Consider the following 15,442-nt stretch of genomic DNA (forward strand, 5'->3'; position numbering starts at 1 on the left):
GTGTAATATAATATTAATGGTAACACAGGTCCTTTGCAATTAAAACATTATTTTCCATTTTGCTCCTTCCAGGCAGTGCTGATGAGTAACATCACAGTAAATGATCGAGTGATCCAGAGTCTACGAGGTATGTTGTAATACCCCTCAGAGGAAGGGTTTGCAAACAAGTTAAAGAGTATTCCTTATGAAGAAAAGGAGGTAAAAAATTTATGCTACACCATTTTTGTTAGTATGTTAGGCTGAAAGGCTATTCTTACCCAGTCCTGTGCATCTTTGATGAAAAAATTCAAAAATTATTTATGAATTTGTATACAAAAAGTGAGCATGACAGATGGATGAAGTTAGTGTGCTTACTGTCAATCTGTTGTTTGATACTTCTATTGTAATACATGTAGGTATATATGTGTGTGCATTTTAATATATATTTTAATACTGTCTTGGTCAGAAAACTTGAAAGAGTTACAGACAGAATATGGAAAGCTACAGCTGGATGTTTACTGGTTTCAGAAGAACCAGACTAACCTTCAGAGGAAGTTCTCATATGACCTGTAAGTATATTCTTTCTAAAAGATGGCTTCCAGAGTTGTAGGTGACTTGGTTATAACACAGACTATTCTTGTGATATCTATAGCGCTGTTAGTAAATACACGTTTTTAAGGAGAAAGTAACACCTGACACATCTTCCAAAATTGCTCACAGTTGATCTTGGAGAATAGTGTAGACCTTGCAGTGGTTGGCATCTTGGTATCCACAAACTTCTCCCACACTTCTTGATGTTCCTTCCTTTGCAGGAGGAGAAAGGTAGCAATATCCTCATTTAAGAGTGAGGGGAAAATGGAGACACAAGGAGGCTAAACTCTGAAGAAGTTTAAGAACTGAGATGTGGGAATACCTGATGAGAAGCTGTACTTCATTAAGCTGCCACAGGTCTCAGAAAATTTCTGGTACACTTATGGTCAGAGCCATGTGTTCTGCATTACTACTAGTCATGTTTTTTGTTGAGATTTCCCACTGACTTATACGGCATGGGTAACTGAACACAAGTGCTTATCAGTATCCTTACACTAAATACATGTTTCTGGTATTTCTAGGATTTTCTCCTGGGTTCTTACATATCAAGTACACTTTGCCCAGTGGAAAAATGCAGAGAGTACTATTGTATAACTGAAAACGTTATAAAAAGATGACAGAAATCAAATGCCTTTTTTTAACTGCATACATTGTAAATGACTCTTTTTAAACAATCAGATATTGAACTGTAGAAGACAGTGATAAAACTGGTTGTGCGTGTGGAATGCATAGAACAAAATTTGTTAACATAGAAGGCACAAAAGTAATTGTTTTTTCTCATGCCCGAGTCTCGAAGTTTCATCTTAGCATTTTTGGGGGCAAGCTTAGTGTTTTCTGTATGGAAGTCAGCAGGAGTTATGTGAGCTTACTGGTATTGTGTGCAAAAGGAGTGCACGTTCCTCAGCAGTTGACTTACTGAGATATCCTTGGTGCACACTGTGGCCAGTGCCGTCTGCTGTGGTAGAGCTTGTTCAGCGAAGACTGACTGGCAGCACTGACCCTTCTCTCCTGCAGCAACCAGAGAGAAACGGAAGCCTCTGGACTGATCTTTTGAAGATATTTCAATACTCGGATGCATTCTGATTCCTAGGATCTTTGTTTGTTATGTAGCTGCTTCTTTGGAAATTTTGCTACATGTAAAAAGTCTGACAATTAGTTTGGTATTTGCAGCCCTGACAAAGTATAAGAATGTGAGTGCAAGAGTAATCTTTTTTTGGCAGGGATGAAAGCAGCTGATGATACATGCTCCTGGAGGACAAAGGTGCTCTGTTTCTTATGGTGCAGGCAGGGGAAGCAAATTCAGCAGCCTGGGAGGGGAGAGGCTGCCCACGTGTTCCCACGCAGGAAGAGCACGCCTGTATGTGGCCAAGTACACAGGTTGACGCGGACACACAAAGCACTCGCATGAGCGTGAACAACACCAGTAGCCTCCTCCCGCTCCCTGAGGGTGGGGGTCCGCTAGTGCAAAACACGCTTGTGTACGTATGTACTTGCTGGCACCACTCCTTGCGCCACCCACGCACAGCCCTCCCAGCCCGCTCTGACTCCAGTTGCTGCACTCGCACCCCCGTACATGGACACACACACTCACACACACACTGAACAGAGAGTCCCTCACCTAGGAAAGAGTTAAAAAGGCATTTAATAAGAAATGGGACAGACTGTGGTGATCAGGTGCAGGGCAAGGCCAGACAAGCGCACCAACCAGCAACATGTTTACATGCCACCAACTGTTTATCGCCTTATCTCTCTCTTTTCTTGTGATTGCTCCTGCCGGAGATCCATCCCTTTCCCTGCGTTTGATCCCATAATAAGTCTTGTGCAATCCTGACATGTTCTAACCCTTCATCCCATAATGTGTCCCCCACCCTGAGCAGGACACACCTTGGTCTCGTTGACTCATCTTGATGGGTTTTAAGCCTGGACACAGGGTCTGAGGCTGATCTGAGACAGCATGGGGCTGTGGGGTGGTGTGGACAGGGTGACCCTTCTTCTGAGTCTGTAATTTAGGCTCCCCGCTGCCCTTGTGCCTCTGTGCTCCTTTGGGCTCATGGAGATGGGCCTTGGATGGGCTGATGGCTTCTGTGATGGGCCTGGGGGCAGCTGGGGAGGCTATTACTTGAGCACCTTTGTCCGTGCGCAGGTGAGCTCTTTATCACAGAAACTAACTCTTTTTGATCTTGTGATAGAGAAAACATGCCACAGAGACTGAATTCAAGAGCACTGTTTTTGCCCATTTGGAGTATGTCGTGTTGACGGCATGAGGTGGAGAAAACAGTGCTGTTCTTGTTCTTCGGAAGTTGTATGCATGAGCAGAGTATTCAAATCTCCAGACATCCCTTTTACAAGAAGGGAATTCCTTCACAGATAATAAATTAAAAATGAGGATTTGTCACAAATGTTAAATGAACTTTATTTTCATGTGCAGTGTGGGATGAAAGAGCATTTGCGAAAGGTTGGTCTATCCAGCTTCAGGCTGTCTGTATACCACAACTTTCTCAAGCTTGCAAACTGAGGTGCAGGAAATTCTGATGTTCTTTTATTTCCTAGAAATTAGTGAATATGTGCATAACTCAAGCCTATATTGTTTTATTGTCTCTGATGTTCACGGACTTAGGAAGTACTGCTTAGTTTGATGACTCTTCCATGTATTAGCATTAGCAAAATCAGACCTGAGAATAATGTCTTGTCAAGAAGAAAAGGTAATACAGGTAATTAATTTGTCAGTTCATAAAGGTAGTTAATTTGCCAGTTCATAGCGTACCTGTCTGCCACTCTTCTTCCTTTCTGGGTGCGAACTACAGAACAGATTTTTTTACTTTTAAAAAGTGGGGGTGGAGAAGGATGAAAATGCAATAAAACGAGTGACTTGCTGTCATAGGGGGCACGTGCCCTGAGAATTCTTCTGGATTAGGTAGTAGTAGCTTATATGCAGCTTGAGAAACTGGGATATGCCCATCTGAACCAGCTGCAGTTACACTGGGAGTATTAACACTGCCAGAGCTAGGCTCAGAAGAAATTAATCCCCCTTTCTGTCTTAGTGAGGGGGACGTAAAACTTGCAGCATGTTGACCAAGTTGTTATATATACAAAGGATGGCGAGAAAGGTTTTGCATGCAGGAAGGCATGTTTCCAGGGTCTGTAGCTGATGGTATACATTGAACTCAAATTTGCCTTAGAAGGGAAAAAAACAAAGGAGAGGGAGAGAAAGGAAAAAAGGGTTAAAAAAACCCCCAACACACTCCTTTGCCACTGGGGCCAGCAGGGAAGAGAAACTGTGTGGTCACCAGCCAAGCCTCTTCCTTGGGCATACTCTCCAGTGCAGTGGGTGCTGACAACAATGATGATTTTTCACATTTTTCCCTAGCATAATGCACTTCTTATTGGGGTCCACTCAAACCCACTATTGCTTGTTCCTGTTGGCATGAAAGCATACTTGGGGTCATATGATGACTGGTTTCTAAGCCTTCTACATGTGTGTTATGGGGTAAAGCTTATCTGCTTTGTTATTCACTATATCTTGGTTGTCTTCTAATATAAACCAAAAGTTACAAAACAGGTTATGAAGAAAGTGGGGGACAAAAGTTGTTCTTGCCCTGATGGCAGTCACTTCCCCTGAGAAACCCAGCTTGACAACACTCCTGGGGTTTGCACAGGATCCTCAGCACAGCCACAAAAGGGGAAAACATTGCCCTGGGAGCTTCAGGAAAAACACTGCTGCAGCAGCCTCGGGCTTACCTCGAGGTTGAGCTGTGAGGGAAAGGCAGGCCACAGAACTGCAAACAGAAGACCCCTGGTGTCATGACGGTTAATGGACTAATGGCACTGTGTAACTATTGAAAGTATGTAAAAGATATACAATACTTGCATCTTGAGGAAATACTCCTTTTGGAACTTAGAGTAGTGTCGTGGTTTAAGCCCAGCTGGTAACAAAGCACCACGTAGCTGCTTGCTCACTCCTCCCCCTGGCCCTGGTGGGATGAGGAAGAGAAAATAAACAGAAACAAGGTCGAGGCAAGGACAGGGAGGGATCACTCACCGCTTATGGTCATGGGCAAAAGTTCAGGCTCGACTTGGGGAAGAAACAAAATCAATTTAATTTACAAATCAAAACAAGGATGATGACAAGTAAAACCAAACCTTGAAACGCTTCCCCCCCCCCCCCCCCCCCCCCCTTTCCTCCTTCCTGGCTGAACTCCACTTCTGATTTTCTCTACCTCCTAGCCCACAGCAGTGCAGGGGGACAGGTAATGGGGCTTGTGGTCAGTTCATCACATCATGTGAGGGGGAGGATTCCTCACTTGTCCCCTGCTCCAGCGTGGGGTGCCTCCCACGGGAGACAGTTCTCCACAGACTTCTCCATTGTGAGTCCTTCCCACAGGCTGCAGTCCTTCAGGCACAGACTGCTCCAGCTCAGGCTTTCCCACAGAGTCATGGCCACCTTCAGGGGCATCCCCCCGCTCCAGTGTGGGCTCCTCTCTCCCCGGGCTGCAGGTGGGCCTCTGCTCCCCGGCTCCCCTCATGGGCTGGGGGGACACAGCCTGCCGCCTCACCAGGGGCTGCAGGGGCATCCCCTCCTCCCCCGCTCCTCCTCCCCTCCTTCCGCACTGACCTCGGTGTCTGCAGAGGGGTTCCTCTCACATCCCACTCCCCTCTCCACTGCAGGTTCCCCTTCTTAAATCTGTTCTCCCAGAGGTGCTACCACTGTCACTGATGGGCTCGGCCTTGGTGAGAGAGGGGCCTGACTTGGAGCCGGGGAAGCTTCCAGCAGGTTCTCACAGGAGCCACCCTTCCTCCACTACCAAAAACCCTGCCACACAAACCCAAACCAAATACCTGCTGATGAACTTCATTTCTGTTACGTATGTTTTGTAAACTCTTGCAGCACTGCACTTTGGTGAAATGCTGAGAAAGGGTGTTTTTGCTAGCAGTAGCTTACACCTGTTTCTTATTTCATCTAGTACCTTGATGTTTTCTCTTCCTAGCTAAAATCCAAATACACATTTCTGTTATCATACTAGAAATGCTTAGTGGAAGACCAGAAAATTCATGTAGCTTGTTGAGTTGTCTAACAAAAGCAGTTTAAATTAATTTCTTCCAGTATAACTTGGACCGTCTGCACCATGAGTTTGTCCTTAGGACGTAGGTTAACACCCCATTTTTGCCTAGTGACTTCCCAAATGTAAGCACAGATTGTAGAACCAAGAAAGTAATAAAAAGAGGAAGAAAATAAAAAAAATGGACATGTTACAAAAGAAATTTTTAGAAGAGTGTGGATGAAAGTTAACTGCTCACTTGTTCATGTTTTCTCCAGGTCACAGTGTATCAACCAGATGAAAGAATTAAAAGAGCAATGTAAAGAAAGGATAGATGAGCTTACAAAAAAGGGTAGTGATATACCACAAATCAAAGAAAACAAAGACTTCTCAGAAGATTCAAAAAGGAATAGCCAGGTATGGTTTGGGTAATTTCTTAAAAATCTTTTTCTTTGTAATTTCTAAGGGGTTTTCCACCTTTCTGCTATCTCCAACTAATATTAGCCCATCTTATTAAGTTTTACACTGCTTTCCTTCACATTTGTTGAATGTTTCTGATCTATGGGAAATGGAGCAATTCTGAGGACAGAAGAGGCAGAGGTCCTGTGTCTCTGAGACAAGCAGAATTTGAGAGGTAATGCTGGGAGTGGTGTGGAGCCCATTAAAGAATATTTACACTGCTGAGATTTGGTTCACAGCTCATTTTACCTCGTTAAAGGACTTAGTTGCTTTGTGTGTTGAAGACGTGTTAAAAATGAGGATAAATTGTGAATCACATCAGAGTAGCAGCAAGCCTTGAATATGATATTGTAGTCCAAGGGTCTTTGAGGTCCATCAACTATGAATCTTCACAGAAATCCTAATGTCAGCCTTTTACTATGGGAATGAGGGGAAGATCAAATGTGCTAGCTGTTTGCTTTTGGATATTTCGAGTCAAAGAACCACAAAAGGTGTTGCTGTATGTGACATGAGAAGGCTTACTAGGATGGGGCAGGCTTGCCACATAGGGTGGCTGTGTGCCAGCTGACTTTTCCTTCCTAGGGTACAGAGGGCAAGAGGAGATCCTGAGAAAAGGAAATTTCAGATCATCTTGTTGTGTTGGCATGTGAATTACTGATGCTTCAGTGAAGGAGGATTTGGTCAGGAATAGGACTTGATTGGCTAAGCTTGATACAGATGGCCCTGGAAACATGCAGTGAAGCTCCTGGGTGAGAAGGCAACTGATTTATTTCTACGTACTGAAGTAGCCCTTCTGTCAGGACAACAAGCCCAAGTTACAGAAGTTACATTTTTTACGTGTGACTGCAATAGGACCTTTCCCCCCAATTCTCATTGCAAAGGCAGTGGGGGTGTGGTGGTGTATGCCCTTTTCTCTTTGGCAAAGAAAAGGCTACTAGAAGAAACAATTTGATGACTTCAGAAGTGGAAAGGGTAAAGCAATGAGGATTGAAGCTGGGTTTTGCAAAAAGCTGGAAAATGGTGGAAGAAAATGGCTGAAACATCTGCCCAGAGACCCCTAGGTGTTCAGGTAATGGTTCCAGTCTGTGTCCAGTCCTTTATGTAAAATGGTGGGAGAGAGAACTGCTAAGTTTGTGACCTTTTATCCTGGGAACCTGCATTGTATGAGAGCTGCAAAATGACTGAAGCATTAGAGACAGGAAATGCCAGCCCATTATCCCTTAAAAAAAAAAAAAAGAAAAGTGAAAGCTCTTGTTTATCAATAGTTTTTATTACAGTGTCAAATCAGTAAATAAAAAGTAGTAATTTTGTAGTGAAGTGTAAATTAAAAGCCCATCATTTGAAGAAGATATATTTGTTTGTCACACCAATGTATCTTGTTTAATGTCAAGGTGTGAAATACTATTTGGAAAGTTGATGTGGGGAAGACCATGAGGTGGTCAACATAATTTCTGGTGTGGCTTTGCAGCAAATTTTCATTACAGTTACTTGCACCAGATGCTTTTTTGTTTGTTTTGCAGGTTGTTGGGTTTTTGTTGTTTTTTTTTTTTTACCTTTTTGCTTGGAAGGAAAATCATCCCAAAAGGAACCTGAGGAGTTTGGCTGAAGCTCCTCTGCAGGACAATTTCAGTCTCCTGCAACAAGTCCCATAGCTGGAGGCAATCTTTACTCAAAGCAGGCAGTAGGTTAAGCAGGGCAGGCTACCCGTTTCCTTTTAATCTCTGGAGGGGATAGTCCCAGATGAGATAACCACTAATATAGCTACAGCCTAAATAAATTCTGTCTGCTCGTGTTCTCTAGCATCTGTGACAGTGTTTCTTACGTCAAGCTGTAACCTTCTCAGTTGTTTGTTTGCCCAAGGATTGCAACTTTTTGCTTGTATAAAAGCCGTGTTATTTATCATTAGTGCCAAGGGGACCCTGGGGAAATCTGTGTATGTTTTTAGCTGGAATAATTCCTGTTTGTAAGATGTACATGCTTATGTAATGGAAAGGTCAGAGTTAAAATAAAACGGAGAAAGAAAATGGAGTGTTGGTTGGTTAATAAACAGCTTTTCTTACAGCGCTGTATTGTAAGGAATGATGTATACTTCTTGGCTGAGGAATACACAACATGTTCCAATTATTATCTTTTTATCCAACCACTTCAACTTAAAAAATTTTCAGCATACACCCTTTTAATTTATTTGACACCATCATTACAAATTGCTGACCTAGAAATTTAAGATAATATAAGCTAAGGGCTTTTGCATATTTAATTAAGAGGTAATTTCTTGCTAGTAAGTGCAGGCTTAGCATTTTTACAGAAGAATTCATGCCCAGCATAAAGTGAAAAATAATCTTATGTTCAGTTTCTGATGATTTCCACTGTAGAGAGTGACCTCAAGAGGCTGAATTATTTATGAAACAGAATGATTTTTAAATACAGCATTTTTGTTTTAATGACTGAAGGAAGATGGAGTTCTTCTGAATATCCTTACTACAATAACCAAATATTCTGTGGTAATACTTGTTTCTCAAGCTTTCACAAGAGTTAATGCTAGATTATTTGTTGTTGATGTTGGACTTCATGGTGTTAACCCTACAAGGTCTTTAGTTCTGCCTGCCTTTGACTAAGCTTAAACATTTTCAACACAGCCAAGTAATCATATCCTACAAATCCTCTACAACTTTGACTTCTTGGTTATTAAACCATTTATTTCTGCAGACATTTCTCCAAATGACTGCATGAACACTTGACAACCTAGTGTTTTATTGACCTGCTTAGAACAATGAGTAGCTACAATCTTACTAACATCACAGCAAAAAACTTTGTTGACTATGACTTCCTATACCATAAGGTTTCCTATTCATATGTATAGTACCAGGTATAAAAAGATTTATATTTCTAAATGTCTGTATGTTTGTTCTTTCTCTGTGTCTTCCAATTTTTATTTTTTTTTAAGCAAAACAAAAAATGAGCAAAAAATCTCCATAGAACAAACAGTTCCATAATGGTCTGGTTTTTTGTGCCAAAGCTGGTATACACAACACGTGCTCCAGGCACATTTCATGTTCAGTGTTTGTGTGAACTGAATTGACATAGCTTTCAGCCAGTAAAATGCCAATATGACTAAAAGTTGTATGTGGAATTTTAATCGCTAAATTGGAAGATCTTCAAGGTGGTGTAGATCTTAGACATTAATTTTTAAGCAGGTCAGATGCTGAGAGCAGACTAGTACCATCATTTAATACATTCTTAAGCGAGCTCCATCATGTTAAACAGATACTGTTGCCTAGTTGGTCGATTTATGTTTTTCTTATCTTAATCCTGCATTCAACATAGTTTCAGACCAGTTCTGTACAGGTTTGCTTAATTAAAGTCTTATTATGCCCAAACTCAGTTTACCTGTCCTTGTAGATTACTAACAGTAGTTAATGCCATCTGGTTTTTTTTCTCCACTGACGCTGACATCGTAGCAGGGCAACAGTGGAGAAATGCGTGGTGTTACTGTTCTGTGACCCTCAGAGAATAACAGGTAGTGTTGTTTCTTGTGAAATACTAACCAAGAAGAGTAACTTTATTGTTAGCTGCCATTACAATAAAGGTGTGTTAAATTCTCCCAGTGTGTTGTGCTGTTATATAGAAGCATCACTGCATATTCAAGATTGTGTGGTACTTCTATCACCAATAAAAATTACAGTCCAAATATTTCCAAGTTTGTTAGGATATTTTTCCCCCCACTGAATTCTTATCTAACTTCCACTTCCCTTTCTAAATCCAGGAGTAGTTACATAGACCAATGCTTATCTGTGTACATTCACTTTATAGGTCAATATTCAACTACCAGCCTTGAAGCAAACCGAGTTCAGGCAGGCTGACTTGGAACAGCAGAAACCCAATGAAGATGTGCCTCAAGCAGTACCTACAGTAAAAAAGATAGACTTGCTGCAGGCTAAAGGTGAGATGGAAATCACTCTCTTACTAGCAACTGGTTGAGAATGTTTGTAATTTAATTGAATACTTAAAAAAACCCATTTTTGTACAAAAGATTAAGATGGAAAAAGTGACACCAGCAGACTGAACTTTATTCAAATTTCCAGCTGTGGAGAGGTATAATATCTATTCAAGCATTTTTATTACTAGCATTTCTACTGGTTTAGTTTTGTTGTAATTGACATGTTGCTTGTAAATAAAAATACAAATATTTACAATTCTGGAATCATATTCTCATTTAATACAGAGAAAATGCCCTGCTTTTGGAAGCAATGATTTTCAAGCACATTTAGTATTTGCTTTCTTAATAAGTTCGATACATCTAGCCTGCTACCTGACCCTATGGAATAGTTGAAAGTTAGGCTTTAACCAAACAGACAGGCATGCTTGCCATGTGTTGTCAATGAGCAAAATGCAAGTAAAGGAAATGATACAAAGGAGATCAGATTAGTTAACCTAATGGTTGCTTTTGGCACTAAACTCTCAGAAACTATTAATTTGAATGGATATATCTTTGTATGTCTGTCTTGCATAGTACTGTTTGTGATAGAAATTAAATTTCCTATTTAATTATTCTTGCATGCTATCTTAAATTACAATCTTGGGAGCATGCAACTCTGATTTCAGAGAGCTAGCAATTGAAGACAACATCTATGTATAGTTTATTCAGGCAAATTTTATTGTGATTTTTTTCAGTAAAAATAGAGATACACAGGCAAAAAGATATGATAATGTCTGCTAAAAGTAATAGCCCTCCTGCACTTCCTCTTCATATTTAAAAATAAGAATAGCCTTGATTTACTTGCAAATATGCCCATGTGACTGCTTTGTCCTGAGCTACTTTTGAACACCAAATCAGTTTTATTGTTAGTAACGAAATGTAACACACAGAAACCTGGTGGTTATATAGCACACTGCAATTTTTATTTAAACTGCTTTGCTTCACCTGCCCAATTTATTAGCTGCACATACCAAAATTTTAAGTAGGTAGAAGCATGAATCTGTTGACAGTAAACAATGTCTCATCCTTTAGCTGTTCCCAGTAGGAAAAATATGGGTTGTCTTGGAACTAATGTGATTGGAAGATACATTTTCAGAGGAAAACCAAGAATTGAATGAGAAAGATAAAGCAGTATTTATTAAAGGTTTTTAACTTGTGCCACCACTGAAAGGCATTAAGTTTTTTACTCAGAATCATTTTTATTGCTTACAGAAAGAATAAGTGGCCTAGCTGATAGCAGAAGACAGGAGCCTAAGGCAGAAGAGGAGAAGCTTTCTAGTCAACTGAAAAACCCGCAGGATTCATTCAAGGCTGCTGCAGGTCATAAGGAGATGCTGCCTGAGTCAGAGAAGGAGCTGACTCCATCTGAAGATGAAAAACATGTAGCTGGGCAAGATGCATTACAGCTGGCAGCAGAGCAGGCTGCTAGTGAGGAAATTGAGAGGGAGCAGCTCCTAAATTATGATGCTAAGCAGGATGACTCGCCCACTGGAAAGGATGGTAGGTAGCATGTCACATATTGTTAAGAACACTAAAAGAAATGAAAGTGTGGAATAGGGCATGATTTCTGCAACAGTGGTGGCAGCTGGCTAGACTTAGTATAAGGTTTCATAAAGGTTAGTGTGAGATGTAAAAGGTTAGTCGGTCCCCAGCAGTCTTCTACAGTCCATGGATAAAGACGGAGGCTTCTGTTTGTGCGACATGGAGCTACCAGGCTGGGTTGTTCTGTATCACCATAGCAGTCTTCCTGTCTCTCTCCCCATTGGCTTTACAAAGCATTTGGGGAAATTAGCCCTGAAGCTTTTTGGTATTGAGGCTCTATAAGAATATGATGCATTTGAAAAGGATTTGATGTTAACCATCCAAAGCATTGATGAGTAGAATGATACCAAGTATTGATGTTTTGCAGATAGTCCTTTTACAGTGTCCATGTGTAAATGCTAGCTATCCCTATTTCAAAATAAGCTAGCATAAATAAAACTCGACCTAAGACTTAATGTATGTAAAGTTTATTATTGTGAGTCTGCAAAATTGCAGATCAGATATTGCAAAGGTGCCAGTTTCTGGCATCTACCACAAGTGACCCTGAACCATGTGTCTCCACAGCGCCGAGCAGCAGAGTATTGATGTTGGTGCCCAAACCTGACCAGAATCTAGACATCCCTCCATCTGTATTGAGGAACTTGGTCTCAGGTGGACCCAGTAGCCCAGAGTAATCAAGAGGGAGCCTTATGGCAGTCAGAGCAGGAATTGATGCCCACAAAAAATGCTGTTTATGCTTTTCTAGTAAATGCATTCATAGAATCATGAGTAATGATGTTAACACTGTTGATAACTTGTCAGGGATAAATAATCTCATCTGCATTGCTAAAGTAGTATTTTTCCAACTGCTCCAAAAAGATGCTGGCCAGAGCAAGCTGTCCCCCAAAAAGATGTGAATACAAGTTACCTAAACTGCTTCCATTTCAATGGAAATAAATAGCAGAAAGATTAGGTAAAAAAAAAAAATCATCCAACCATTAGCGCAAGAAAAAGCTCTGCCATGTAGCCAGTGAAAAGCCAGGGTTTTAAGCATTGGCTTCAGGTTTTACTCTTCCTTAGGCTGTCCTTTACTGTATTCTGAAATTGTTTAATGCTTTTCCTTTCTGTCTGTCTGAGCACTGGCTGAATTTTATTACACTTTCCAAAAGCCCAAAGATTCTGTCTCTTATCTAGTTCTTTAGATGAGAATTACAGCAAAAGCTGCTCTGAAATTTAACAGTTCAGAAGGAGAAATAATATGAAAACCTACACTAAACAGCAATTCATTCAGCAGCAAAGTAAATTCTGTGGAAGATTGCTACAGTAACTGTTTCTTGTGCAGATGACCTTATGGTATAGCATAAAACTAATTAATTTTAACACTTTTGCAGACAAACAAGAACATGAAGCACTGAACCAGGACAGGGATTTTGCTTACAATTTAGATGAGAATGAAGCTGAATCAGAAATGGACAAGGAAGCAGCACTTGCAGGGATTGAACATGGTAAAAAAGAAAAAAAAATTAAGATGATATTTTGAATGGTATCCTGTAGCAGATATAGCTAGCTAATTTGTTTGTTCTTTGAGCTTTCCCTCATGTTGACAGTGTGACCTATTTTACATATAACATCACTGAAGCTATTGTTTAACATGTGGTGGGGAGGGTCAGTATCTGTAGCCTTTACTATACCATACAGTACTTAACAGTCCTTTCAAAATTTCTCCTGCTGTGTTCTACGATTGTTTTCTAGATGAAGAACTATCACTTCTGCCTCTTAAAGAGATTTCTGTACCTTTTTTCCTAATTAGTTCAAAACCCTGAAGATATGAAGAACCACTTATCTGTGCATGATGAACGACAGAGATTGTGAGCAAAGGAGGTTCATCATGCAACCTTGTCACCTCTTCATATGAATGCAGCAACGATGACAGCAAAGTGATCTGAGAATGTTTTGATTATCTTCTCAAGTCTTCAATAAGGGCCCAAATGAAGTAGTATTTTCTTGTGAAGTTTTAGTACTGTTTCAGTGGTGAAAAAAAATCATCTTAAATCTCTGGAGGCTTGTTTTAAAACAATGCAATAGAGAAATCCCCAGCCTAGTTCTACAAGGAGCTTAAGACAAGCTGACTTAACCTTGACAAAACATGGGAAGGATGAAAAATGGCCCATGGTGCCTATTCTGCCACCTTTTTACTGCAATGTAGATAGACTCAGAAAGCGTGATTGTAGTCCTCAGATATTACACAGTACAATATACTTTCCTGGGCCTTCTAAATGAAATTGCTAGCTTATACTGTTTGTAACCAGGCTGAAACACTATCCTGGTTGTGTTCTCAGTGTTTAGGTTAAAAAAAAAGGATTCTGACAATAGTGTCTTCTCATTAAGAGATTAGTCAGGAAGATTTTTCTGAAAGCTTTGTTGGAATCCTGTTCACAAGATCAGTACTATCGTATGGTTCACTTACCACTAACTTGCACAAGTTTAAAGTGTAAAAATTCAAACTCCTGAACTTTTTGTAACAAAGCCATCTGAATAGCTGTGCTAGGACTGCCCTTTACTCCACTCAGCCACTATCTTCTGCTAAAAAGTAGAAAGGCAAATGCTTGCCTTGTAGAACAGCAATCATCTCAGCTGTTCAAAGTGACTAATCTGCTCTGCCAGACTTCTGAAGAAGGTAGACCGGACTGCATTTACCAGAATCTCAGTGGCTCGCACAGGTGAAGCTGTAGTTGTTGTGAAGTCCTAAGTTATTCACAAGGTATAATGTTGTTAATGTTCTGTAGTCTTCGTCTTTTCTGTAACTTGTTGAATGCAAACTAGAAACTAGTTTACTTGTGATAACTTAGAAATTCCCTCTGCTACCACTAAGGCACCCTTAACTGCAGTCCAGCCTGCATTGTGTCTAGTAAGATGTTTTGAAGATTGTGTCAGTTCTCAAGACCAACACCTGTGTCTGGACCGATCTTTGCAAGTATGAACCAACCTCTGTTGAGGCAGCATGGGAGCAGACAGACATGACTAACTTCCCAACCAGCAATTCCATTTAAGAAAATACAAATTTGTCTTGGCTTTCTCTTAATGCACTTCATTTTGTAACTACTTCTGTGGTGTGTCATTCCTCAGTCTACTAGTTTACAGCTCCTGTACCTGAAGATGTCTAAATATGCAAGTGGAAGGTTGGTTCTTTTGTGTATGAGAAGAGTGTTAGTTATCAGAGTGAAAGGGAGAGCTCAAGTTAAATGGTGCCTCTTAAGCCTAAATACATAAACAGTTAATTGATAGACTTGCCATGTGTGACTTGAATTCTTCTAAGAAAAGCACTAACTTCCATTACTGAATTCTTGGTTACTCATTTTTTTTCACCACTTAAGTCAGACTTAACTGGTCTGGGCTAATACAGTCAATATAGCAGGGAAAACAAATGCCTGTAAGCAGGAGAGAAAAGTATAAGCATCTCTTCTAACGGACAAGTGTTGGGCAACTTGGGCTATTAAGGTAGGGGTTTTTTTTGCAAATAATGGCATATTTTAAGATCAAAATGTTTACCCATATTCTTAGTAAGAGGGGCATTTTCTTAGGACTTAATCTGTAAAGAATTATATAGCTGAGATGAAGTTAATCAGGAGTTTAATAGGGATTGTTAAAGAGCATATATTCTAACAGTATAAAATGCACAGTGAAACACTGTATTCAAGTTGAATGAATGGCTTTAACATGATACTGGTAAAATCCCCAAAACCCAAACAAAATCCATAAGGTAATTAATATATTGCCATAGAATTCTTTTAAAAATGAATTGTTTTGCCTGTATTTCTGTACACTGCCCAAACCTGACTGGGCTTCTTGCTAATCAGCTAGATGTTGTCCTCTCCATAAA

General features: G+C 40.4%; 1 protein-coding gene across 3 annotated transcripts in view; it reads left to right on the forward strand.

The window, feature by feature from the left end:
- The window catches only part of GOLM1 (golgi membrane protein 1), a 124,585-nt gene that overhangs the window by 19,361 nt on the left and 89,782 nt on the right, over positions 1 to 15,442 (forward strand). For 2 of the 3 annotated variants that reach the window (XM_049795701.1, XM_049795702.1), the window contains exons 4-10: positions 73 to 127; positions 446 to 548; positions 5,885 to 6,023; positions 9,876 to 10,005; positions 11,254 to 11,541; positions 12,954 to 13,067; positions 13,373 to 13,484. In XM_049795701.1, coding sequence (XP_049651658.1) covers positions 73 to 127; positions 446 to 548; positions 5,885 to 6,023; positions 9,876 to 10,005; positions 11,254 to 11,541; positions 12,954 to 13,067; positions 13,373 to 13,434 — 891 coding nt within the window. In that variant the 3' untranslated portion in view covers positions 13,435 to 13,484. Of the gene's footprint in view, positions 1 to 72; positions 128 to 445; positions 549 to 5,884; positions 6,024 to 9,875; positions 10,006 to 11,253; positions 11,542 to 12,953; positions 13,068 to 13,372; positions 15,010 to 15,442 lie in introns of those variants that run through there. The other variant, XR_007505116.1, reaches the window with a different exon arrangement.

This window comes from Accipiter gentilis, chromosome Z (assembly GCF_929443795.1).
Source record: "Accipiter gentilis chromosome Z, bAccGen1.1, whole genome shotgun sequence".
NCBI lineage: Eukaryota > Metazoa > Chordata > Aves > Accipitriformes > Accipitridae > Astur > Astur gentilis.